This window comes from Lineus longissimus, chromosome 2 (assembly GCF_910592395.1).
Source record: "Lineus longissimus chromosome 2, tnLinLong1.2, whole genome shotgun sequence".
NCBI lineage: Eukaryota > Metazoa > Nemertea > Pilidiophora > Heteronemertea > Lineidae > Lineus > Lineus longissimus.
In genome coordinates, this window is record NC_088309.1 from 9,459,639 (window position 1) to 9,486,406 (window position 26,768).

The window sequence follows — 26,768 nt, forward strand, 5'->3', positions numbered from 1 at the left end:
AAGCCGTGAAAACGACCAGGAGCCGTCTCGGCTTAATTCGCTGGACATGCCGGATGTCTCAGCTGTCAGCATCTACAACCAGAGGGGGTCGGGGTACAAAACAAACCAATCGATTGCTAAACCTCTTTCATCAAATCCAATGCTAAATCTCTCTAATAATGGCTTATCCTCTCTACTGTTTATATATTGCTTTTTAATGATCTAACCCCACTGGATTGACAAATTCTGTCCTTGATAGGGAGGTCCTGATGACAGGTCTAAGACTAATTGTCAGATCGGCGTCCAGTAGGTGCTTCAGTTGTGACGGGTAAACCTCGTTAACAAGTCGTCCAATAGGTTAAGCAATTGATATGTAGATTTCCTGGTGTATTTATCTCGTCTGCGAGATGGGTGTCCAGTAGGTGCTTCAGTGTCTATAGAGTTGTGAAGCGAAAACCTGGTTATATAGGTCTCCAATGTACGCTATTGAATCAGAGATAGCAGCACGAGTGTCTTGTCCCATGTCATGCCTGCGGGTAGCCGTCCAGTAGGTGCTCCAGCATCCTAACGAGTTTTTTACGTAATATTAATCCTCCAACTCCAACTCATCTATACTCATTTAATTAAATCAAACTGGTTGTACTTCGGATAACCAGCCGCTTTTTCGATCAATGAAAGAACAAACAAAACAGTGATATTCATCTTTTCTTACAATATTATATTTCATATACAGTTCAATGTATGCCAATAAGTATAGATACAAGTATATATTTTCTTGAATTGAAAATATCAAAGTTTCTGCAACAGAAGTCTTGCAAAATACCTTATTACGAGTCCATGAATATTGATGGGTACTCCATTAAACTGGGGCAAAAGACCTCCTGGATAGATGACGATAGCGGGATGCAATAGAATTTTCAGGTCTTTGGCACAGACATTTATACAGGGTGTGTGCAACTATCTATGATGTCAGTAATCCCAATAAGAAATTGGGTGTTTGAGATTCAACAGACTTAGGATCGGGAAATGTCTGTACAGGGGTGGCGCACCATTCAGACTACCATTTAATGCCGAGTTTAACTCCCTTTTTGGAAGTTGCATCCTGCACTTTGATAAGTGGAGTGCTACTGATGACTTCATTGCTGTCACAACTGAGTTCATCGAGAAGTAACCCCATTCTTACTGATAACGTAATAAGGGAGAAAAGGGAATCACCTCACATTGGGAGTTGGAGTAGTGCACTAACTTTCTAATCTGATTCGTGACACCATTGGATTACAGTGAACAATACAGAGTACAAATCCACCCCTGTTAACTTCACAGAAATATTTTAGATGTTAAAGGGGGACTATAGGCAGGAGCAGATGGGCTAGTTTGGCCATCTTCAGGTGACTAATATATATATACAGCAAGGGCCCTGGGTCATGTCAGATTCAGCACTAAACATATTCATCGTCCAAGCGTCAATCATTTCGACATACTGTAAGATGTGAGAGACCCCTATTGGCAACTTTGTGTAACTTTGTCTTGCCTGCCTAGCTGCTGCCTATATTGTCCCTTTAAGGGTGCACATGCTAACCGAAGACACAGTCTTGTTAATATTTGTGACCCATATTCACAAATTTACCACCTTGGCCGAGATGATTTTTTAAGGACTAACTTATATTCAAGAAATTACTGACTAATGTGCCGTCAACGTGTAGACTGGGTGGGGAGAACATGCCGAGTAATTTTTCGGCGCCAAAGCTTAATTTAGACAATAGAATTATTCATTATTGGTATTATTTGTCGCTAGATCAACTTTCTTTGCCTGTGATAATTCTTTTAGGATTCAGGATATTCAGAAATAACTTTAAGCGTCTTTCACAGCCTATTTAGCGGGCCGAATAGTTGGTTGTGACATTGTCTTTCACGCCGTCTCGCAAGAGTGGCCCTTTAAGTTTCCCGCCGATATTATTCGCGAAATCCGCGAACTCGCCACCTGGTGTCAATAAGAGAAACTCGAACTCGTGATTCAAGATGGAGGGCGTTGTAATGAGGAAATTTCTCACCCATCAAAATATGTAAATCATTCCTCAATCCCACCGAGATTGAACTAAAAAATGGGTGCTGAGAAGTCCAAGTTATGTTTTATCACATATGAGGATGCTGTCAAACGGGGTACGTGTTTAAATAGATGCTAAATCGATGTGTTTTTGATGAAAAACAAACCTTGTGAAAAGTTGATATTTTGAAAATGTACACAAATGTACATGAAAATCATGAAATGCACAGGGCTGTCTTATTTTTAGTGTTTACATGGGTCGTGGCGTGTACGTGCACATATTTACATGTACTTTTAGTGAATGTATGGTATGATATCTTCCAGTGTTGTGATCATGGTATTTTTGATAGACCTTTTCAAAGAAAACGAGTCAGATTCAGAGCCAAAACAAATCAAATTGGACAAATGGAAATCAAAATGCGTGTCAAAACCCGTCCGAAGGCCTAAGCCAACTTTGGACAATGCCATAACATAAGCCATTGTGACCATTTGTTCCAGTTGAACGCATAACTGGTCAGCGCCTAAGTAAACTTCTTCTAAAAGTTCGATTCTACACCAATGCCTTAATTCAACGGTTCCAGCATTGAATCACAATCATTCTGTATTGATGAGGGCATGAAGTTTGTCCATTACCATTGGCATTGCCATTATTGGGCCTAAATCTGACTGGAACTGCTCCATCCATTCTATAGTCGATTTCAGAGAAGTGTGTTTGGGCACTGACAAGTAATGCGTTTCACCTGGAATAAAGTATCACAGTGCATTATGGCATTGCCCGAAGTTGGCTTTGGCCTTCTGACCCATTCTAAGTGTGCACATTTGTTTTTGGGGGCTGCGGTTTTTCTTTCCTCGAAATCGTCCATTGCATATTGCATGCTCAAATCACACATAACCATGAGGAACAGCATGGTTTGTTTGGTTGTTAGGAAGCCATTTGCTGCAGGTCTTAAACGTTAATAATAATTCTCCATGACTTTGTATATCATATTGCTTGATGTTGTTTTCCTCCTTCGTTATTCATCAAGTGAGTGAAGCGGAGCTGAAGAGGCTAAAAGATGCATTCAAAAGGACAAGTACAATCAATGGCTACATGACAAAGATTCTCTTTGTCAGGGAGGTCCTTGGCGATGGCGTACCAGCAAGTATTTCTGAGGTAGGTTCACTATATATACATGTATGCAGTGTTCTGAATTTAAGTCAGTAATAAATCCGAAATATGTACTGTGCAAAAAGAAATAGAAAATGAGGTACATGCAATCATGTAGCTGGTAGTAATACACTGAATTAGGGCAATATTTCAATCGGGACTGATCCAGACTCAGCCTATCTTTGGAAATAAGGTTCAGCACCAACAATCCTTGTAGTTGTGTTTGTACTTGACTTCATTTGACTAGAAAATGCAGTGATACACTTCTAGTACAGATTAGAGATGAACAGAAAAATTAGGGAGAAGTTTTTTCCATCACAATCATTTAGAATTTCCTGAAACAGGTGTCTCAAGGGGAGGGAGAGGGGTGGGAATGGGGTTTGTGTTAGTATATTATTGGCATCTGGATCTAGTTACATTTATCATGTAAAAAAAACAAAGGTGGAAGTTGAATTTTGACTTGCCAATGATTTAAAAACTATTTCTTTCAGCAAATCTTCCTGTCATTTGGGGCAGCTCAGCGTGGTCTTAACTTCAGAGATTTGGTATGCGGTCTGGTGTTGGTGACTAGAGGTAACTTAGAAGAAAGAATCAAGTGTAAGTACATGATGCAGTTAATTTGAATACATGTAATTAATGAAAATTAATGCTGTATTAAGTGTAATTCAACAGTGAAATATGTCTGAATTATGTAGATATAAATTGAATTTTGAATTAACTTTATAGGACTTACGCAGCTGCACCTGTTACGAATACAGGCGGATTGAACTTATATGGTTCATAGGGCATGTACACCAGTTTCTGCTGGGAGATCACCTGTACTAACTAAGACCCTTGGGTGATATATACTAAATCGTGATGTAAAATGGCCAAGGGTGAAGTTGGTGGTTGAAATATTTTGTGAGCGGTATATATTACTAATCCCCAACAGATCGTTCAAATCATATCATTTGTGGAAATTTAGACACCTTTGTTTACTCTTCTTTTAGTCATCTTTGGCTTTTATGCTTATGAGAGCCTTCCATTCGTGAGCAAGTCAGAGATGGACCGCCTTGTACTTGCTACTGAGGGCCAGGTACCTGCTGCCCTATCTGAATTGTTTCTTGATGTAAGTAATATCAGGGCTTCCGCTAGAACCTCATGAGATTTAATTTTTAGGGATCCAATATTATTTTTGGAAGCACCCTCATTTGCTTTGTAATATGTTTGGTAATATTGATAAAATTTGAGATTCAGTTTCAAATTACCAAGAGTTCTTTCTTTAATTTGAAAGGTAAAAAACATGTTTCAGCAGTGATTGAAAGCACTGATTATGTAGCTGTATAACTGTGTTCAGAGCTTTCAGTGGTCACAGAACTGTCCCAGACTTGTCACTTTGGACATTCTAATTGATGGTAGTGTCAATGAAATCAGTCTTCAGTAATAAGATTAACTGGTGCGGCCAGGTTTCCATGGGAACCAGTACCTCGGAAACGTGTTGTGTTGTGTCAGATGTTATGTAATATATACATCCTGTTATGAGTAATGGCCTGATAGACTGGTATCCTGTCATATGCTGCTACATTGGGACAGGTCTCCTCTAAAGAATAGTGCAACACAGAAAAGAATTCTGACATGTTTTGTTTGTGGTCACCAACCTTTTACCCCAAAACATAACATTTTACACGTACAATAATTTTGCCAAAATTTGGGAGCAGACGTGTTGTATAATGTTTGGAAGAGTTACATTTTGCGCTTGTTAAATTTGCAGATCAGGATTGACTGCAAAGACAGCAAAATTATAATGCCCCAAAATTCCTCATCACAGTTGTAAAATCCCATTGCTGTGGACAATAATATTCCCTGACAATCATCGAAATTTTAAATACAAATCTTATTAATCAATACCTTTTTTCCAGCGAGACAAAGTGACGTATGACCTGTTCCGCACATGGATCCTGAAACATCCTGATGTGACGTCACTGACTAAATGGCTACTTTTCGACAGCAATAATGCCACGCTGACCAGTGATAGCGAAACGCCCACATTCTACCAGACCCTAGCTGGTGTCACTCACTGTAAGATTTCTCTCTCTTAGTCATTCCTTGAGCCATTCTGGGTTAGAATTACATGATTGTCACCTCCAGTTGTCTTCTACAAAACTAGAAATTGGACAACAAATGTTTCTCTATCAGTTGTTGTTTTTTATGTGAGCTAACTATTTAAGAAGAAAAATATTTAAGTAATACTGGAAATCTGTAAATTGTTCAAGATGTCAACATTTTTATTGGCAATGGACAAAGTTCTGAGTTACTGCAAATCGAATCGAACCCATGTGATTGCAGTGAGTAGATTGTGATTGCAGAGAGAAGATTGTGATTGCAGAGTAGGTTGTGATTGCTGAGTAGGTTGCGATTGCAGAGAGTAGATTGTGATTGCAGAGTAGGTTGTGATTGCTGAGTAGGTTGCGATTGCAGAGAGTAGATTGTGATTGCAGAGTAGGTTGTGATTGCAGAGAAGATTGTGATTACGGAGAGTAGATTGCGTGGTGTGTCCAGTATTGCGATTAAGAAGATAAGCGGGATGTCTCCAATCCATGACATTGTCTCTACTCGACTTGAAATGTAGATTTCACTGTCTATAGTAATTATTTCTTTTCTGTAGTGGAGGAGACGGACATAATCGAACTGGAGAAGCGGTACTGGACACTGAAAGCTCAGTCCAAATCCGGACGGTTTGATACAGAGACGTTTCAACCTCTCATATCACCACCTGTACCGGAGTCACTTTGCTGTGGTGAGTATTTAGGTGATGGTGTCTTGGCTGTCAAATTGTACTGGATTTCCATGCCCAGTTGCACACAATGGTTGTCTCACCAAAACCTCTGTGGTCAGAACAAGGCTAATGCCCTATTGTACTTAGTGTTTTTGAATTTGTTCTTGAGTTGTATTCTCATTTGAATCCTTCAGTTTTATGTACATGTATAGTGTCTTGTATCTTCTGCAGGATTGTTCAATGCCTTTGATGAGAATCGTGATAACCACATCGACTTCAAAGAAATGGCTTGTGGGGTGTCGGCGTGTTGTCGAGGACCCATGACTGAGAGACAGAAATGTAAGTTCAGAATCAGGGTACTGGGCTGTGGACGTTTGTTCTGTATTCAAGTTCTTATTTGAAACCACTTGTTTTGGTGCTGCTTAGTAATGATAATGATAATAATAGTGTTATTCCCTTACTGTAAAAACCAGGAAGGCCACATACTGCGCAATACTTAGCCATTTCGGGCCGTTGGAAGGAACTGAGTGCACAGACCGAGTCTTGAGCCCACAACCTCCCAATCACAATTCGGACCTGCAGTTCCGATTATTTCATGTACATGTATCTTTGCTTCTTCAGTTTGTTTCAAAATATTTGACCAAGATCGCGATAGTCTGCTGTCGAAGTCTGAACTTGTCGACATGGTGGTGGCGCTGCTGGCTGTCAGGAAAGACAACAAGTCTGATGAGGAACTGGTAAGATTATTGATACAAATATGGAATGATTTGAAATCGATTTAATATGACATTGTTGCCCAGCCAAGAGAACATGGTCTGTTGTCTGCTTACATGTATTTGATTAGGGTATTGGTTGAAAGAAGCTTGTATAAACAAGCAATCGCTGGGTTTGTTGTTAATTGCTGATCATGGCGCTCACTGATTATTGTTGTAGGCACCTGCTGTGACCACTGCAAACAAGCAATTTTTGTCGCAGGTGATCATGATCACAGGTCGCTGTGATTTAAATCACCAGTTTGCAAGCTGCTTTACTTACTGAAAATGTTTGTTTTGTAGAAGAATCTGTTCACTTTATTCTATCAATTTGGAGCTCCCTTTATGGCACAGAATTATATTTCCAGTAAAAGTAACCCATTTCTATACCTTTTGCTTATCATGCTTCTTTCAGGAATATGATAATTTTCAAGATACAGACCCAACGGTGATAGTGACAGAGATTCTGGATGCCTATGACTCCGATAAGGATGGGAAGATCACTCTGGAGGAGTATCTTGTCTGGACGGTCAACCACCCGCTTCCTGAAAACTTTGTCAATCTCTTATTCCAAGTAGGTGAAAGAATGTCTAAATTTTAATATCATGAACTTTGAGACAGTCTTAATGTTCTTGTGGAGTCTTGTAGACGCTCTGGTTATGTTATAACCAATGAGGGGCAATGGTCCAATGGATAAACTTTTACATGAAGGACCAGGAGTCTGTATTGAGTCGTGCTATTTGGTCACTTTCAAACTTACCCCTCTTGGTCAGAGTATGCCATCTTAGACAGGAATTAGTGGCAAAATAGAAAGCCCATGACAAACTAATAATCCATTGATTTATTTTTGCAGGTGTGTCACATTGTTTTAGGCCTGAAGCCACAGAACCGAAAGGAGGAGGGCCAGATAGTCAGGGAGTGGTTGGCGCGCGACGAGAGGCATGGTCTCATGACAAATCAGATATGGTACTTAATAGCTATGCCGTGGTGGAGGTCGTGGTTTGAATATGTTACTTATTCCGTGAGTACTTGCTTTGTTGCAGTTTAATTCATGTAGGCAAGAGGGCACAATATCTCTTTTAATTGAAATATCTCTCTGTTGCCCAGATTACTTTGTTTCCTAACTTTTTTGTGGAGTAATACGACCATCTTGAACTCCTGATCTGGGAGAAAGCAATAGCAATAAGTGAATTTCCGTGGTTATGCGATTAAAAGGTACGCTTGATTAGTTCAGTTGACTGAATAGTCTAGTTTGTTTGCAAGAGTTAATTTTTTTGCGTCTTTTTGCAGCCAAGCACAACAAAGTCACAGTCTCAGACAGTGCAAAGGAGTTCGTCCCAAAGGAACAAATCGCCATACCGATATAATACTCTGCAATACAGTCAACATGGCAGCAAGATGAACAATGCGTGGGGGGAGAATTCAAATGTAGTCATCAAAAGTATCACTCACCACCAAGACGAAGTCTCGCCCATTAACCTACCCAACGGAAACGTCTCAGGCAACTGCGGAAATAGCGCTTCCAAGACCAATAGCCTGCCTCGGAAGTGGAATGGTTACGGTCCACATCCTGTAGCGTACCCCCACCTTTCTCCTAATCTGACACCAACATCGAGCCCAGGGCCGAGCCCGCAGCCTTCGCCTAGTCTGAAACGCTACACGACGAACGGAGTGCCATCGAAACCAGGAGCCATTGATAACAACTCGTTGATTGATGTCAATCTCTCAAAGGTAAATATCGTGCATTTATCACTTCGTGCGTTACTAGTCAGTTGGTACTCCTACTGTAATGTATTGGTGCGAAATCGCGTGGTTAAAATCCCTGTAGTCAATGACAACGTATGAGATGATATGCTTTTTTTCCAGGTTACATCTTTGACCAATGAGGGTGGTAAACTGAAGAGAACTGCCATGTTGGCACGGAGCAGAGATTTTGAACTCGTTCCAGAACCAGTGTGGAAGGCACTGCATTCCTGGTATGGTGGAACTCTTGCATTGCCTAGGGCTGTAAGTATTCTTCCTACGGTTGATATACATGTGATCTTGATCGGAATGCTCATAAGAGATCTTCCTCTTTAATACATGTTTGTCATATAAACAAAGACTTGAATATAGCTTGGTTGTTTTACCACTGGTCAACCACGCAAAAGGCCCCTGGTTCTGATCTGGGGCAGACCAAAATGCATTTCTTGGGATGATCTAAGAAAGGTGTTGAAAATGTTTCTTGATTTGTTATCTGTTTGTATCTCCAGGTGATCCGCATGCGCCCCACTGACCATACTCCTGAACTTGAGATGTACCCAATCCACGTCAAGTTACTGCGCCACCAGGTGCAGAATACAAGACCCAATCAACAGACATCGTTCACGGGGATGATGGCAGGTATAGGAGGCATGACTCTTAGTAAGTGCTCTGTGCAGTGTTGTACATTTCAGTCCCCTAAAATGCTAGTCTGCTACAAAATTCCAGCTTTGAATCTTGAGAGTCAGTCCGTTTTCGAAAACAAGAACGCCTAATTGCCTGGGTCAGACACAATCCTATTGTCTCAACCTAAACCTGTTTACAAAGTTGACACTCCCATTTCATTGTCTTTTTTCTTCAGGTGCTGCTGGCATCTCCAACAATGCCCCCCCTGCTCCTCGTCGTTACCTTGCCTATACGGCAGCGTTCAGTCGCAAGCATACCCTCAAGCAAGTCTACGACTTCTTGTGTTCACGGCTGCGGATAAACCGTGAAGACATCAGACTTTGGAAGTGCAAAGACGAGGTAGGTGTTTCCTTGTTTGTGTGTCCAATTTCAATAGACTTGTTCTATTACTTATATTTCTGGGTCCAAACTCAGAATATAAAGTTTCACATGCTGTGCTGGCACTGATACCTAAAGAGGGACTCAGTTTGCTGCAACCAAGGCATAACTCTGCTGATACAATGAACGGTGTTCAGGTTTTCTTTGATTCCCCTCAAGGTTTATGCTTAAACGCTATCGATTATTTTACTTCAGCAAAATATGACACTTCTAGAAGAAGAGGAGATGACGATGGAGGACTTGGGCATCGAGGACAATCAAAACATACTCATCGAAGTGCGCAACAAAGATTTAACTTGGCCCGAAGAAATGTCACAACTCGCTCGCAACAAGAATGCTCTTGATAGAAAACAACAAGGTGTGTGATGTGAATTTCCTTCTCAACATCTTTCAAGTCGCTTACTTGCCAAGTAGAACCCCCTCTCCAATCATGGATGTTTTTGTTTTTCCCATGTTGCATGTTCTCATGCTGTCTTCTCTTCTTTCCAGTTCCCACAGAAAAAGGTGCCACAGGCCTCAGTAACTTAGGCAACACATGTTACATGAATGCTGCTGTCCAGTGCGTCAGTAACACATGGCCGCTGACTTACTACTTCACATCAGGGATACACAAGTACGAAATGAACAGGGATAACCCCCTGGGCATGAAAGGTCACATAGCACAGCGGTACGGTGACTTAGTGAAGGACCTGTGGAGTGGTACAATGAAGTCGACTGCTCCACTTCGGTTACGGGTAAGCTTGAGAACTTCATTAAAATAATATGCCTAAGCTTATTTCTTCAGATGGCCATCAGGGCTGTCCATAGGCAATAAAGTGGTGTGAACTGCTCACAAACACTGCCCTATGCCCTGGAGCATCCAAGCTACCGGAATGACCAGGCTATAGGAATTTATATTCCAACATCTAGGCCTACCTCGAGTGGTAACCTCATTTGTCTGGCTGACACAGAGCATCTTTTTGAGTTGTGATGTGACTCAAAAGACTCACCTTGACTCTAATTCTGCTCACCTCTCTTGCTAATCTTCTTCAGTGGACGATTGGGAAGAACTCACCGACATTTAAAGATTTTCAACAGCACGACTCACAAGAATTGCTGGCCTTCCTTCTAGATGGTCTCCACGAGGATCTCAATAGGTAAAGAGTGGATTCGAGCCAGGGTTTTCTAGCCAACTGGGTTGTCAGCAGCACTGCGTATAGGGAGCCCCACTGACCATCTCATTATGTTGTTACTGCTGCAAGTTTAGGCAAATGTGACAAATGGTAAAAAGTGACATCGTGAAGCATATGTAGCCCACTCTTTGGAAATGACTTGTTCATTCGTAAAGTAACACGTTACATGTGACAACGTGAACTCTATATTAAACAAGCCAAAGATCTGTATCTTTTGTATGGAATTTGAATTAATGAACTTCTTTCGTAAATGTTCCACCTTCTGCTTTGCAGGGTTCATAATAAGCCATACGTCGAGCTGAAGGACAGTGATGGAAGACCAGATGAGGAAGTGGCCAAAGAGGTGTGTTTTGGATTTTATACACTCTCAGTTACTTCTTCAAAGCTTAGATTATAATAATTATAATAATATTTAGTTCTTATATATCGCTTTTCCAAGTTTCTCTTCTCAAAGCACTTTTGGGATACTGTATTATTACCCCGGTCTCCACAGAAATCAATCAGAAGGTGCTCACTTGAATTCAGCCAGTTTGGGAACCAAGCAGTGACTCGGCTGGGAGTCGAACCCACCACCTCTCAATCATGAGGCTGATTCTCTTCCACTGTGCTTCAACTGGGTTGCCTTCACTTCTGTACTCTAGGAAACAATGATTTTTGACACCAATGCAAAGAAAATATATTGAAAATGTCCTTGAAAGGTATAATCTCATTTCAAACTTGGTTCTCTTTGTCAGGCTTGGGAGAACCACCTCCTTCGGAACAAGTCCGTCATCGTGGACCTCTTCCATGGCCAGCTCAAGTCACAAGTACGATGCATCGAATGTGGTCACATCAGTGTACGCTTTGACCCGTTCAGTGTCCTCTCTCTGCCATTACCCATGGACAGCTGTATACATTTAGAAATTATCAGTAAGTGGTTTCGGATTTCAGTTACCTTATCAATGAGACTATGCAGATCTTGGGGTAAAGTTCCATGTTTTTGAAAACCATTTCGCTTGTCGATTTCACAGAAGAAGACTTCAGATAACAGTCTCTTCTTTTGAAATACAAAAAAATACTAGGAATAACATGTTCTTACTATTATAATGATTGTTATGCCATATAACTGTTGCCTGTCCCTTTGCAGTGATAAAATTGGATGGGTCCGTTCCAGTCAAATATGGCCTGAGATTGAACATGGACGAGAAGTATAAAACCTTGAAGAAACAACTGAGTGAACATTCAAACATTCCCTTCAATCGCATACTTCTAGTGGAACTCTTTGGGGCTGTCATAAAAGTAAGTTGATATCTTTTTTCTGTCGTCTTCTGCACTGCATGCCACTAGGCACTGTGGCTAGGCACCTTTTGGGTCGGTTGGCCGTTGACTTTGTCTCCAAAAAGGCGAAATCGGTTTCCTTATTTTTCACCAACCCAAGTGGTTGTGGTTGCCTAACGATAACCGCTGCTGCCAAAACAAGGCACAGTGCATTTCATGTTATACATTGTAAACAGTATTATATTGTAACCAAGGTGTTCAGAATTTACATCTCCATTTAAAAAAGGCAGCAGTTTAAGTCAAGAGACTTGCCAAAGGTCACAAGCAATGTGTCGTTGTCGGGTATCAAATCCACAATGTTCAGATTATGAGTCCGAGACCGTTTTACCTCTGACTAGATTTTGTAAAATCCATTAGTTGTGAATCAATACTGATTATTTAATTCCATAATCTGCATGCAGGGGTCAGCTTGACAAATTTCAGTTCAGGTCGGAATGCCTCGTCTCCTAAAGATGAAGTGGGTTTATCTAGGACTTGGCAGTGGTAGGGTAGGGTGAAATGAGGGCAACAGATTTAATCTGTTCCCAGGCTATGGGAATGGAACTCAAAAGGAAGGCTGAGATTTCAAGTAGGCCCCATTCTTTTATTCTGATCTATCACATGCTTGTTCGGCAGTTACAGATGCCAAGCAATTACTTACATAGAAATTAATGCAATGCCTTTGAAAGCCGCATGATTTCCCACTTTAGCTGCTGTCATTGAGACTGGAAGCTAACCTTTAGCCACTTATGTGAAAATATCACAGCTGAATGATATTCTGACTGACCCTTCATCTTCTAGTGCATTGTGATACTAAGGTGATAATAACTATTATTCTACTGGTGCAAATATTACAGATACAGAAGTTGCCGATAGCATTTACTGTTCGCAGTTTGACCGCAATCAAAAGTGTTTTAGTTTTTGCACAGGTATTGATATCATGGCCTACCATTCCGACTACCTCTTCGTATTCCTGGGCATTTGTGGTATACTTCGATCAATTTCTCTTGGAATCTCTTATTCATCGAGGAATAAATAATCGGGTTCGCGGCGTTGTTGATGAAATACATGTAAAAAAGGATTCTGTTTTCAGGAATTATCCCATTCACGATCAAGATCATCGGGAGATAGGAGATGATGAACGTCACCGTGACAATGAGCAGCACTTTCGCCGTCAGCAGATGGGGAAGTTTTGTCTTCATTGCAGAAGTTGGTCTTGTTTTTGTGTTTTGCCCGGTTGCTAGCCTGCTGTTGGCTGCGATTCCAGATGCTGGCCGACTTGCAGTTGTAGATGTAGTAGCAGACAATCGCCTGCTGCCGAAGTGGGTTGTCTCTCTTTGTGGTTGGCTGCTCAGAAGTGAAATAACCGATATGTTTTCAGATGTTGAATCTAAAATAAGGGGTAGTGGCCTCCTATTTGGTTTCACAGTGGTGGTTCCTGATCCTGCATCACCGTTCTGTTTAACTTCTGACATAATAGATTGGCCCTCATCCGTTTTAGAGCCACTGGATTGTTCATTTATTTCAGGTTCTTTATTGCTCCGATCTTGCTTGCTGAATGGAAGAATGGTGTCAGCCCCACCGCCTTGACCTGTGCATGTGGCTTCCATTTTCTCCACATACGGAGGCGAGGAGGAAATAGCATCAGATGATGCCACCCCATCATCTCTGCAAACAATCGATTTGTGTTGCTTGATCACGATTTCTTGCTGGTCATGGTTTCTGATGGTTGTTAAGGCCATAACGTCCCCCTCATTCGTGTCAATAGTGATGGTTGCGCGACAGGTTTGGGAACGAAGCAAGTTCTCTGGATTTGGGCCTATATCACTGGTTTTACTGGTAGCCTGCACATCCCTATTACATGTGTGTTCTTGAAATGAATGCATATCTGTTTCATCAGTATGCTGTCCTTGACTCGCTTCCACGTCTGCACCGCTAGTATTGTGTTCTTCATGTAGATGCACATTGGTACCAATAGTACTGACTCTTTGAGTTTGATTTGCTTGCACATCCGTATCACTGGTATTGTGTCCTTGATGTGCATGCACATCAGTGTTACTACTTATAGCATTGTCTACATTAGGTGCAGGCGCATGCACATTTATCTTATTGTCCACTTGAGTGTCAGTTTGTTTCGATTTGTCACTGATGGATTGCTTGATGGGGTGGTTGGTGAAACTTTCTTCTGATCGACACTGGTCACCTAATAGATCCCCATCAGGACGATTTTGCTCAAGTGTAAGTTCGCTTTTGGATATGCTGCCACGAATTGATGAAGTTATATCTGGTGTCATTTCCTTGAAATGGCGCTCTGTTGGTGATGCCTCTGGTGCTACTTTTCTTGCCATGAATGGTGGTGATGTGTCCTTTTCGACTGATTTCAGTGACTTTGATTTAAACTCATCTGTTGTCAGCTCAGTTACTTGTTTATCCTTACTTGCGGTTCCTAAACTGTTCCCAGCTGCTACAGTTTTTGATGCGTGTTGCATTTTTTTGTGAAATAAGTAACTTCGGCGATACACCGACACAAATATTGCAGAATAAAGCATAATCATTGTCAGCATCATCAATCCAAAGAAACATGACATAATCGCCCAGTATGTTTTAAGAGCTTTTCTACTTATGAACATAGAGTTATGGCTACAGAATCCGAAATAGATGTACGTTGATTTTCCTGTTGTTGGCGCTTCATAGAGGACATAGACACCAGAGGCAACAGCCAGTGGCATTCCTGTACAAATTGCAAAAAATATGATGAAAACAATAGCAATGGCAGCCTGTTTTGGTGTTGTCACAATACTCGGCATGAAATAAATCAAACAGAATCGTTCCACGGCAATGGCAATGAGAATACACATCGACATTGGCATCATGCTGCCGTCGATGCCCTGCATTAATCGGCAAACGATGTCCGAGGTGATTTCGGTATACCATTCCTTTACCAGTGTGAAGGGAATGATAATGAGGCAGATGAGGAAGTCTATCACTGCTAGATACGTGATGAAAATATTCGATGAATTCTTTGGGAATTTTAGGAGATAGATGTATATAACTATGCCGTTTCCAATTATCCCTATTGTTCCTAGGATCGTCAGGTAGATGGTTATCGTCAGCACTTCTGAATAGTTGTCCTTCAGATACCGCTCGGCTTGCATTTTGAATATATCCATTCTATGTTCTCCTTTGATGCGGTTCACCAGACTTTTACTTCGTGGCCAGGTTGGAAAATCTTCTAATCTGGGGACACCTGAAATGTGAACATTTGAATATGAGATATGTTTTCCCCCTGCTATGGCCTGATTTCAAGCACCACATCTCTGCTTGGGCGCGTGACGAAGTAAAACATCGTAAAGCAAGCATGAAAAACCTTTAAAATATGGTCGGTTATTACACACTTCAAGAATCAAGTGATTAGTTTTTACTTTGGGGCATGAAGTGAGTTTATTGACCAGAGATATTGACGAACGTGAAAAATGATTGCCTTTTAGCCGAATGTTCAATGCAGTGCCGGCAACTTAATAGCCATCTGTCCCCAAAACTATCCAATAGCAAAATAATTGAATGCAAAATTGATCCTTGTTTTACGTGAAATTTCGAACTCGATAAAATTTGTTTGTTTTTGCAGAGTGTTTTCCTGACTACGAAACAGGATAATGGTCGGTTATTGACAGAAAACGATGTAAATATTTTGCCAGAATAAGTGGGGTATCGAATTAATATCGATTTCCACCTCTGCCTTTCTCTATGGAGGGGGGGATCGATACCCACCACCTGTGTCTTTATCTGTTTTGATATAAGAATTAACAGCAGGGGTGCAACGACCAGGGAAAAACCAGTCACATCTTGTGAGATCCAGTAAATCATTGTGAATTGATTCGCTGGTTTGTTAGCTTGTACTGCGAGACTTCCTTCATTTCCGTCATCAGCAGATGGCAATGCCGTTGCGATGTGTGCAGAGGCCTTAAGCCTTGCTTCAGCTTGTACAGGGATTTATCAAGTCTGTTACACCATTGTCAAGACATTATTGAGGTTATCCATAAGCATTTTATACTTTGGGTCATCCTCCTAAGGTCGTTACAGATTAGCAATTCCCATCCTCGGCACATGAGTGCTTTGTGTTTAGAAAAAGAGCCAAGGCAGTCCATTAAGTTGGGGCTGAACTAAATGGGCATGGGACTTCCCCCATAAACTATGTAAAAATCACCTCTACATGCTTCTCAGTTCAAGACTGCAATTTTGTCGTTTAAAAAAGCAGCTGGGAGTTCACAAGAACTGTCAGCCTCCTCCTTTGAAAGTTACATAATGCTTACAATCCATCTCTGCAGCTGTTTTGGGAACATTCCGTGTATGAGACCTTCAGCAACAAGCCGAAGAGAGAAAAAATTGAAAAGCCCTGACTCACATTTTTGAAATGGATAAAAACCCAGTTAAAAATGTTTCAAAAAAGATGTTTTCTTACCTTGTTCCAACTCCTATTCTCTGGTGTTACTTGTTCTCTGCACGGTGATGAGCTATGCACTGTCGTTGTCAAGTTTAATTCTTAATTGCTGTTTTGATTTTTCTAGTCTTTTCACATTAGTTGTTCCTCCCGCGGCTGCTATCGCCACTACTGTTATCTCAAAAATTGCCTCTGAATGGATCTGGAGTCTTGTATGCACGTGAGGTTTGTCCTTAAATCTTCTAAAAGCTCTAATGAATTGTGGACAAGGACTCTTTTTAAGTAGAGCCCTTCACCGTCAGAGTGCAGAGTTCACACATAAATCCATCAAATTGATAACCGATTGTAGAAGGTCCTTTCTGAGTTGCGTGTGTGTGCCATCTATCAGCACAGTCTAGTAGTCGATACGGATGTAAACCGTTGGCATGGAAAGTAATTCCTCTCATCAATGCTAAGCTTTCTATCTACACAATAAAGATCTCAAAATCTTCCTCTCAACTCTAGCGTTCAGCTCGATAAGTAGAGTGTTTTCGAAATCAATTGTTTGACAATGGGAGAGACCATGTTTTCTGCATGTTGTGCGTCAACCAAAAAGCGCAGAGATGTTTCACAAACTAGCCAATTTCTAGTAGACAGTTGTCAAAAATCAGTTTCTTACTTTCCCGTTTGAAACATTGATGTTCAATTCTGTCATTAGTTTTAGCCTGATCTCCTTCAATCAGTTTAATACTTTGGTATCCAAGAAAATTCACAGTATTGCCAGGTTGTATTTCTTTCATCAACTATACGATCTGTTTTCGATTGTATCCTGAATAGAGAAAAGCTTGAAATGGTGTTTTCAAGAGTTGCTTGATGTCTATAAACCATTCCTTTGGAGATCACAGTAAAAAATACTGTCTCGCCAGTTTGTTCTGTTTGATCTGTTGCGTTTTTTCCCACGTTTAGTAAAGAAAAAAAAATTGGTGTTGTTGGATTCTGCTGTATCTTGGCAATCAGTGTTACCCCCGTTTTAATCATGTTGATAGTTCCACATTGCCAAGTCTGCTTTGCGTAAGGTCAATGTCAATCCATCGAACTTTCCTATAAACGTGCTGGTGCATCTGATTCCTTCTTGTGATTGCCAACGAGCAATATTTAGTCTCCTCCAAGATCAATTTCCTCACAAAGCCTGCCCCAGGGCCAATAATGCCGTGGCTAAAATCAATAAACAGTTCAACGGAGAAGTTTTTGTAAAATAACTTTTTATCCTTAGACTTCTGATGTCATCCTAGTCTAAAAAACAAGTCCTGACTTTTCAAAAGAACAACTATTCCAATTGAGTGGGGTCAGTCTCACTCTCCATCACTCTTGTTCCGCGTGAAGAGCTATTGATTACTCCCCATAAACACCAAAGTTTTCAGTGTATTTTCTAAATGAGCAGAGTGATTAGCCCTTCAGAATCAATTGCAATGGCGTGATTGATAGCTCTCGTTCAAGTCTCAAATGGGGAAGCCTTCATATCCAAATTGTTCTTGAATCTTTTTGTAATGACGGCACATCTGCTCTTTCTTAATGTATGTGTCACAATGTGATGGAATGCCTCTTTTGGAGTGTTTGCTCTTTCTTAGGTTTACCGCATATGGCAACCAGACTGCTGAGAAAACCTTCCAATACTTTTGAATGATGTGGGTTTAGTGTTGAATTTCGTGTTTAGGTAAACATGATAATCAAGTCCATAATCGCATTGCGACTCCCACTGCTGGTGATTAATAATTTTTTAAAACAATGCGTTGCCATGATTAGTGTATAGGTTTTCTGAATAATTTGTTGATTTATTGCTGTTCAATAAAAATGTATTAGACACCAGATTGGCATTTCATCCACATTGGAGCGACAACTGCAAAAGGACCTGTGTCTTCATGACACCGAAAATAATTTGATTACACCATCTCTAAACCACTTCCACAATGGATATTTTTCAGAGTCTTCCGGATGACAACCAGAAGATAAAGACAATGCTCTGTGGCTCCCTCTATGCCTACGAACTTGCCCCACCGCCGCAGATTGCTGTGATGACTGTCGCTGAAGAGCGTGGCCTGACGCCGTCTGGAGTGGATTCCATGCAGAGATTAAAAAGCAGCTACAGTGCAAGTAAGTCTGAATGAATTTCAGTGCGGGTGATCCTAAAGAGCGCCCGAGTAAGGTTAAAATTCATCAACAACACAGAGGTACGAAAATTTGTCTGTTTAGAGTCCTTTTGGTGGGAATAACAACTACAGTAGAACCTTTCTATTACGGACACCCTCAGGACTGACTAGCACTCTCCTTAATAGAGAGGTGTCCTGATGTGAGAGGTCGTTTTGAAGGGAAGCAACCAATTTGGCACCAAAATCAGTGTCTGTATTAGAGAGGTTGTATGGAGGTTCCACTGTACTAAGTTTCCCAGTCGTTGGCTCCAATTTTACATCTCTGCACTTATTTTCCAGGGTCATTAAATGAAAGCTATCACGGTTACCTTCCCCCCATCGAATCACCCAACACCCTGCGGCGATCAGACGATGCCCTCGAAAGCGACACCAATAATGGCCTTGTTATAGTCGACCACAGCGATGCCAAAATAACGCGATTATCGAACGGTGATTTCGGTAGTGGTATGCAGACGAGCGACACGGAAGATGTGAATGGGGATGTTATGAACGGTGAAGCCATGACGGTACTTGTGAACGGTGTGAACAACAATGGGAACAGCACAAGTGGGAGCAGTCAAGACCCGGATTCATTCAATGGGTTTATTGTAGCTATGCATAGAAAGATGGTGAGTTGACAAAGTAGATAGTTTTCAGAACGACCTGACTCCGAGTTTGCTCATTTAAGGTTACCCTCTGGCTTTGCCAACCACAATGGTATACCTGTATTTGGGCATGGGCTAGTTTTCTGCTTGAATCACCTGTTGCATAATTAGACGTAAAAATTAGCATTTGCATTTTGCAAACTTTGTAAACTTGCACAGCTTCAGATAGCAACCAATTATCCAAAGTTTCCCCGCAGATGTTTAAGGAGAATGACTGTTCTGTCTGTTTCAGATCCGGATGGACGTGTACTACCTTTCCTCTCACAAGACGAGGCCGAGCGTGTTCGGGACGCCGCTGATCCTTCCGTGTTTTGAGGACACCAAGAACCAGGACATCTACCAGTCAGTGTGGACACAGGTGTCCAGACTAGTCAGCCCACTGCCTCCGTCAGAGGTGGGGAGCCCGAATCATGCCATGGATTGGTGAGTAGAGGTGGTTGAATATGTCACAGATAATGACCACTGCTTACTAACTTCATGTACTTAAAGCTTGGTATAGAGTGCTGGTGTAAAAAATTTTGAGAATTTTCTCAATAAAAGTGCTTTTTTTACAGTGATGACAGCCTTGGTTATGAGTACCCCTTCACTTTAAAGAAGGTCCAGAAGGATGGAGTGACGTGTGCCAAATGTCCCTGGTATCAGTTCTGCCGTGGATGTCGAATAGATTGTGATGCTTCTGTGTTCAGGTTTGCCAGCTCGTATATTGCCATTGACTGGGAGCCGACAGCCATTCATCTCCGATACCAGACTTCTCAGGAAAAGGTTGGTAGTCATTTTCAGGGCTCGAATTGTCATGGTGCCATGCCAAACTGTTCACTGCGCCTTCAAAATTGCGCATTCCAAAAGCCAACATTGGGTTGCCCCTTGTTCTGGAACTCCCAGGAACAGGTCCAAGTTGGCTGGTCCCCTCCTTGTTGGCCACAGTTTGCCTTTTAAAAGTGTGGTTCTCAAGGTTCGTATTGCGAATTCCATTTTCTCCATGTGGACTCTTGCCTGTACACGTAAATGCTAAAACTACAGCTCACCTCCTAAGGTTCTGTTCTCCAAGTGCCTATTCTAAATAGCTTGAAGGCCATAGCCCATTCACCCTGTGGATTGAAACAAACGGACGATGTGTCCTTTGATTATATTATCAATTTTAATCTTTACAGGTATGGACGGACCATGAGAGTGTCGAGATCAGCCGTCGTCAGCAGACGGAACCGATCGATCTGGACACGTGCCTCAAGGCGTTCACCAAGGAGGAGGAACTAGGAGAGGATGAACTCTACTACTGTTCAAAATGCAAGAAGCATCGGTTGGCTGCGAAGAGACTGGAGATATGGAAGCTACCTCCTATGTTGGTTAGTCAGAAATATTTTTCACTTTTTAATGCCAGCAGATTTATGACAATTTAAAAAGGTCCTTGTTTGCACATGATTACAAGGCACAACGGCATAAAGACAATTCCTACATTACATTTTCCCTATCTGCCCTACTTTTTTTCATTTATTGTTAAGTTGTTCCTACTTCTGTTGCAGATCATTCACATGAAACGCTTCCAGTTCCTAAACGGCCGTTGGGTAAAGTCTCAGAAAATTGTCAACTTTCCACACAGCAATTTTGACCCCACACACTACTTGGCGGAACGATGTCCTCTGTCCAGCAACAACTGTAGTTCAAGTAGTTTGGAGGAGCAATGCATACACAATGGCCCTACAAACCACGACAGGGCGAGTGTTGACATGGATCAAAGTGAATTAAGTGGTAAGTTGGATTTGAAAAACTGCGATCTCTCTCGACTAAACATAGTCCTTTATTCAACAGCCAATGCAGATTTTCTTAGCATGCAATCACAAACGCACATGACAGGAACATAGTGATCAGTCCGTTACAAGAAGTAAACCATGCTGGCTCCTACGCCAGTGGGCTTGAGTTTTATCCTAGGTGAGAACCTGGAATTAGATTCTTCTGATGTTTTGGCAGGGATTCTAGGAACTAATTAATATTCCTGGCTCATCACAATATTATTAGGTGTGAATATTAAGCAAGTCTGTCAGATGAAACTGAAAGTTTTTCCCAATCACCACTCTTATCCTTGATTGAAACATTGTAATATCCTTGCAGGCCAAAAGAATAGCAGTACTGTGATGAAGCGGGGCTCGCGGGTGAGCCTTGACAGAGAAAGCCAGGGTTCTGGTGACGGCAATCACCTGGAGTCTAGTCAGAGAAAGATAGAAAATAACAACACAAAAATCCTCTCTTCGTCGCAACAAGAATTTGAGGACTACACAAATGCAAGATACAACCTTTATGCAATATCAGTAAGTTGTGTCACATCAAACTATATAAACTATGGCTATAGTTGTAGCACCTTAAAAGGTGGTTCATCTGTAGCCCCACTTTACCTCACTACTTCAAAAATCACCAGCTCTACAATTGCTGGTATTTCTGTTCATTTCACTGGTCCTATTCAAACTTTTGGTATATCTTGTGAGAAATTTTTGTCAAACTCTTAAGAGTGAGAGATCTTCCGAATTAGATCAATCCTTCTGTGCTGGGGCATCATTTACCCATTCATATTTTGGCCTTGATTCTTGGTTTCGAAATCATTATTTCTCTTGATCTTTAGTGGATGTTCTACTGTAGTTAATGAGCTTAGTATCCTTTCTTATTCAAAAACTTAGGAATTGAAATCATTTAAAGTGATTGTTATTGTTACAATATTAATGTAACCACCCTTGCTGCTTTCAGAGTCACTCGGGGATAATGGGAGGCGGTCACTATGTTGCCTATGCAAAAAATCCGAACAACAAATGGTACTGTTACAATGACAGCAGTTGTAAGGTAAGTTGTCATGGGACCGCCTCACTCATCCAGTGCAAACCAAGTCTTCTTACACACTGATGTGAATATCAGAAGGAAAATCTTTGGCTCATTTCATCTCTTTTTATTTTAAACCAATATCCTGTGGACAAGAGCAGGCACAGATCCAAACATGCCGAAGGAGCAGTCCTGGCTCGGGGCACCTTAATTTCAGAAAAATCTTTGAAATTGATCTTGAAATTTGAACATTTTGAGATTTCTTCGGTTGGGAATTATGCATCATTCTTTGCTCAATAACTTTTCAGGAAGTCCAGTCTGACCAGATCGACCACAACTCTGCCTACATTCTGTTTTATGAGCGAGCGGGCCTCGAGTACAAGGACTACATGCCAAGCATCGAGGGGAAGGAACCAGACTTGAGTGAAATTGATGATGAATTCGAGTCGGATTTCAAAAAGATGTGCTCGATACAATAAAATCAAAACATCCTAAAACATAAAGTCAAAGTTGACGATATGTGTTTATTGTCTAAACTGCACTAGCAGGTGGATCTTTGCAAAGTATTCGAGTGAATTTTGAGAACTCGTCAGAAATTTATCAAAAAAATTCTCCCAAATACTGTAAAATTCTCCAATACACATTGTAAGTTGCAGCCTTGTCTTATTTTGAAGTGCCACTCAGAATGTTTTTATATCACAAATTAAGTGTAAGTGTTCATGTGCTGTGCCAATTTTCTCAGTGGCTAGAAAGAATAGAGTGTATTCCTCCATTTGTAAACAGAATTCGTCAATGCTGATTGATATTTGCCTGATCGCTTTGGCATGTGATGTCATGGCCCTGGTGTTGCCATCTGATGTCAGAATATCCCGTATTGTGTCGGTTAGCCTCCCAACGCATGGACTCTTATAGTAAGCCATTGAATTCACCTCTTCATTTTGCCACCATGGTATTTTATGATAAATAGTCTGATAAAAAAAAAACTCTGTCATAGTATATCAAATAGATTTGAGAGTTCAAGCGAGCCAATCTGCAGCTTGATCAAATGGTCCTGATCGGTCTCTGTCAACATTTGAGTCGGATTGCTAGGAATCACTCATAGTCTGAGATATTAATGGATTGCATTGCTACATGATTGGCAGAGACTTTAGAGTCTGACTGTCAACTCAACTGCAAATTCTAGTTCAGTAATTACTGTGACATTATAACAGTACACTTGTATCCTATTTCAATTATAGTGCCATCATTGAGCGGCCATCTACATGTACTTAAGGTTTTTTAACCACCCTGTTTTGCAAAGTGTGAGATGACTTGAAAGTTATCGTGGATTTTCACAACAAAATCTGAACATGATAAAAGAACATCTGTCAGCGAGGATCAAAATCGGTGGCGGTTAATGTTTGGTGTATATCCGTATGATATCGTCCACATCTGAGTTGAACAATGTAACTGACAGTCTGTTCTGTTTGTTGTTAAACCAGCTCCACCATGACCACCAGACAATCGGCAAATACTCTGTCACATCGCCACTCGATACATCTGTATCTGTTGAGTGCTCTGAATGAAGTGTACCATGATGACATTCTTTTGTTGTCGGCCTGATTTTCTCTTGAACATTTGGCCGGTGTAGCCTCTTAAGTCAAGGCCATGACTGCTCGGTAAAATCACACTGTTACTCGAGGCATATCGTTGAGGGCACCAGGTTGTACATGTTGTGTCCATGTAAGTGTCTGTGTGATATTATCCCTGCATGGTTGGTAGTACATTGTGTTGCATGAAAATATGTTCCTTAAGAAAGCAGGTAATTTATCAAAAATGCAAGAAAGTGTTTTCTTTTTGTTTCGAAATAAATATGAAAGACATTATAACCCTTTCGCTGCAGCAGTAATTTTTTCCGGCCACTGCCATCTTCTGCTGACAAAGGATACCAATAATGAACAGTAGGGCAAACTACGGCTGTAACTGTTCAGTAGTGTCGCCATCTGTAGGATGAAACTAATATTCCTGAGTGTGGGTGGCATGTTTAGAGAGGGTGCGACCAAGTGCGGGTGAATTAACATTTTAGTAGGGCATGACATACTACACTTGTCACCCGCATGTCATGGGGCCATGTACGTGACGTGTTATGCACGTCACCTGCAGCAAAAGGGATAAAAGGTCAAACATCATTGAAATTTTGTTTTTCATTCTCGACATTTCCATGTGACTAGATGTATTGTGTAATCTCTGACAACTCTGTTGTAAATTCTAATGTAAATATACCTGTATGTATTGTTCCATGTGTGTCACAATGTGATATTCTACTCTTTGTTAAGTGTAGGTATAAAGATGTGTACAAACTTTGTAATATATTATATATATATAAATGAGAAAGACTGTTGAAAATAATGTGCAAAGCATTGATGTAAATATATATATTGGGTCTGAATTTCTGGGTTTGAGGCTGAAATTTGCTGATTTGTGTCCAAGTATACATGAATTATCAAATAGAAAATGCTATGATATGACCTCCAGTGCAACTCCAGCACTGAGAAAATATTTTCCGATCAAAGTTCATCTGATTTCAGCCTCTCTCATGAGTGACTTGATTGTTATTGCATATTGAGTGTATAATGTAGTTCATAGGTGGATACAGACACGGGAGAGGAGGGGTGGCACACTCTTATTTCAGAAAAAATGTTTGAAATTACAAAAAAGTCAATATGTTTTTGAGTGTGAAGTGCTAGGACGCCTCCTCTTTCTCAGAATCCTGGGTCTGCCTTTGTAGTTATGTGATCTTTAGATCTCGAGATATTTAGTACATCTAGACAAATTGGGATGCCATCATGCAAGAATATGTAGGTTTTAAGCTGAATTGGCCTTACCGGTTTTATAATTGGATAGTTGTTTGCCAAAATGCCTCCAAAAGAGAAAAAATCACCGCGCTATAGTTTCAATTCTTATTTTAGCATCATTTGGGGCATTTGCACATTTGAGCTAGATATCTTGTGATGTTGAGAAGAGGTTTAATTTTGATGATGTCTATTTTTGTTACTGAAAGAAGCACTGGTATATTTTATGTATTTTGTCGAGAGTTTATTTCAAAGGTAGCATCGGATGTTCATTATGTGATTGGGTCGTTGTGTGAATTTATTTTCATTGCAGGGTAAGAAATATTTAGTTGATTTCAGTTAAAATGAATCTAGTTCATGATACAGTGTGTCACAATAAAGGTCATTTTATCACAGTTTCATTGCAGCATTGCATCATGCTATCACAAAGTTATCTTTGGAAATAATATCACTATGTCAAATATGATAATAGGCCTTCTGATATATTGTGTGCATCTGCTTGATATAAGGCACAGATGATTCAGTCTAGGTACGGTTGCCCTAAACCACTTAAAAGTTGAATTTTCCAACATGGTTAATGACAAGCTTGGTGCGAAATGCTTAAAAGTGTACTTGCATGTATTGTGAGGCGTCATTACCCCAAATTATGGCTGGTCCATTTATTGTGATGATTGGCATCAGTGATCAAAAGGTCCTCGTAATTTGTCATAATGTTCTGTCAAAGTTCCTGAGAAATGTTGCCTTTCTTTCACATTTTGTAATTTTTAGCAAAATTTGGCAAGAATTGCCTCAAATGTCATGAATCTTCTGTTGCCCATCTTTTGATTAGTTTCCGACTTCTTTCTGACCATGACCCTCCCGAAAATGCCAACCTACATGGGGTACAAAGGTGCTACTGAATACTGTGCATTTCTTCAGCTAACACACCTGTGGAGTTGTCACATCGGGCGTAGTATCTCACAGACTCCTGGTTCAGTCCATTTCGTCCGTCATTCACACTGTCTCATAGACTGCCACAGATGACACAGTGTTTAGGGTGAGGGACAAGGCCAGTCCACTGCATCTCGCAGTCTGCTGGGCCTAAGAATCCTCTCTCTTGAACTTGATTCTGAGCAGATTCCTTGACATTCGTTGGGCTGTGTAAAGTGGTTGGTTCTTTGTTGAGACATCGAATATTTTACAGTTGTTGTTTTTTTCCTAATAATCTTGATTCTTTGTTATTTGTCTTCCCTGTATGTATTCTTTTATTTTATTTCCCCCTCGAGATGCTCTTTTTTATTGACCTTTAATTGACTTTGATGGTGATTTGCGCGATGCGTGGTTTGTTCTATTCACTGCTTTTGCCCTCTTTATAAGGACCTACTCAGTCTCCATTCGATCAAAAAGTTATAAAGTTAAATTTGAATTTGAAAATTTCCAATTTTTTTCAAAAAGGCCGGAATATGATTTCAACAATGAACGCTATTAACGACGTAGGCCTTAAAAATCACAGTAACTGACATGTATATAAACTTGAATGCTAGAATAAAAAGGTGTGCAAGTTCTGCATTCTTCTGTCATCCTGAACCTCATGGTCTACTCCGTTGAAACATAGACGGAGTATATCTTGAAAGATGCAAAAACCTTGGTGGTCAAGATGCTCTTCAGTATGTTTCCATTGACAATTATTGTGAATTTTCATTATTCACGAAGTAGAACAAAGGTACTTTCATTATTCCACTTGAACACATTGCCAATTTCTGAAGCTTGTTTATATTTATGAAAATGTTGATATGAGCTGGCTTACAATAATGGTGGCTCCCAGTAGTGCCCACACAATCTATGTGTGATCAATTTGTGTCAAAATAATGTGTGTCCCTTGATTTTTATGTGACAAATCAAAAGATTGCCAATGAATTAAAGTATAATTGATGTTAA

At 40.7% G+C, this 26,768-nt stretch overlaps 2 protein-coding genes across 2 annotated transcripts; one reads left to right on the forward strand and one right to left on the reverse strand.

Moving 5' to 3' along the window:
- Window positions 1-2,002: 2,002 nt before the first annotated feature.
- On the forward strand, window positions 2,003-26,768 carry LOC135482558 (ubiquitin carboxyl-terminal hydrolase 32-like). Its single transcript, XM_064762686.1, has 29 exons — window positions 2,003-2,139; window positions 3,049-3,176; window positions 3,662-3,767; window positions 4,160-4,278; window positions 5,069-5,228; window positions 5,815-5,946; window positions 6,157-6,264; window positions 6,547-6,662; window positions 7,093-7,251; window positions 7,531-7,698; window positions 7,968-8,408; window positions 8,544-8,684; window positions 8,930-9,080; window positions 9,280-9,443; window positions 9,678-9,840; window positions 9,972-10,216; window positions 10,515-10,618; window positions 10,928-10,997; window positions 11,389-11,563; window positions 11,781-11,932; window positions 18,350-18,518; window positions 18,854-19,182; window positions 19,451-19,641; window positions 19,773-19,980; window positions 20,370-20,561; window positions 20,739-20,964; window positions 21,325-21,521; window positions 21,952-22,044; window positions 22,329-26,768. Exons 1-29 carry the CDS (start codon window positions 2,082-2,084, stop codon window positions 22,497-22,499), a joined length of 4,836 nt encoding a protein of 1,611 aa, XP_064618756.1. The 5' UTR covers window positions 2,003-2,081; the 3' UTR covers window positions 22,500-26,768.
- Window positions 12,554-16,893, reverse strand: LOC135482561 (uncharacterized). The gene is made up of 2 exons (XM_064762694.1): window positions 16,410-16,893; window positions 12,554-15,197 (listed from the first exon to the last, which is right to left on the reverse strand). The coding sequence occupies exon 2, from the start codon at window positions 15,118-15,120 to the stop codon at window positions 12,889-12,891; it is 2,232 nt and encodes a 743-aa protein (XP_064618764.1). The 5' UTR covers window positions 15,121-15,197; window positions 16,410-16,893; the 3' UTR covers window positions 12,554-12,888.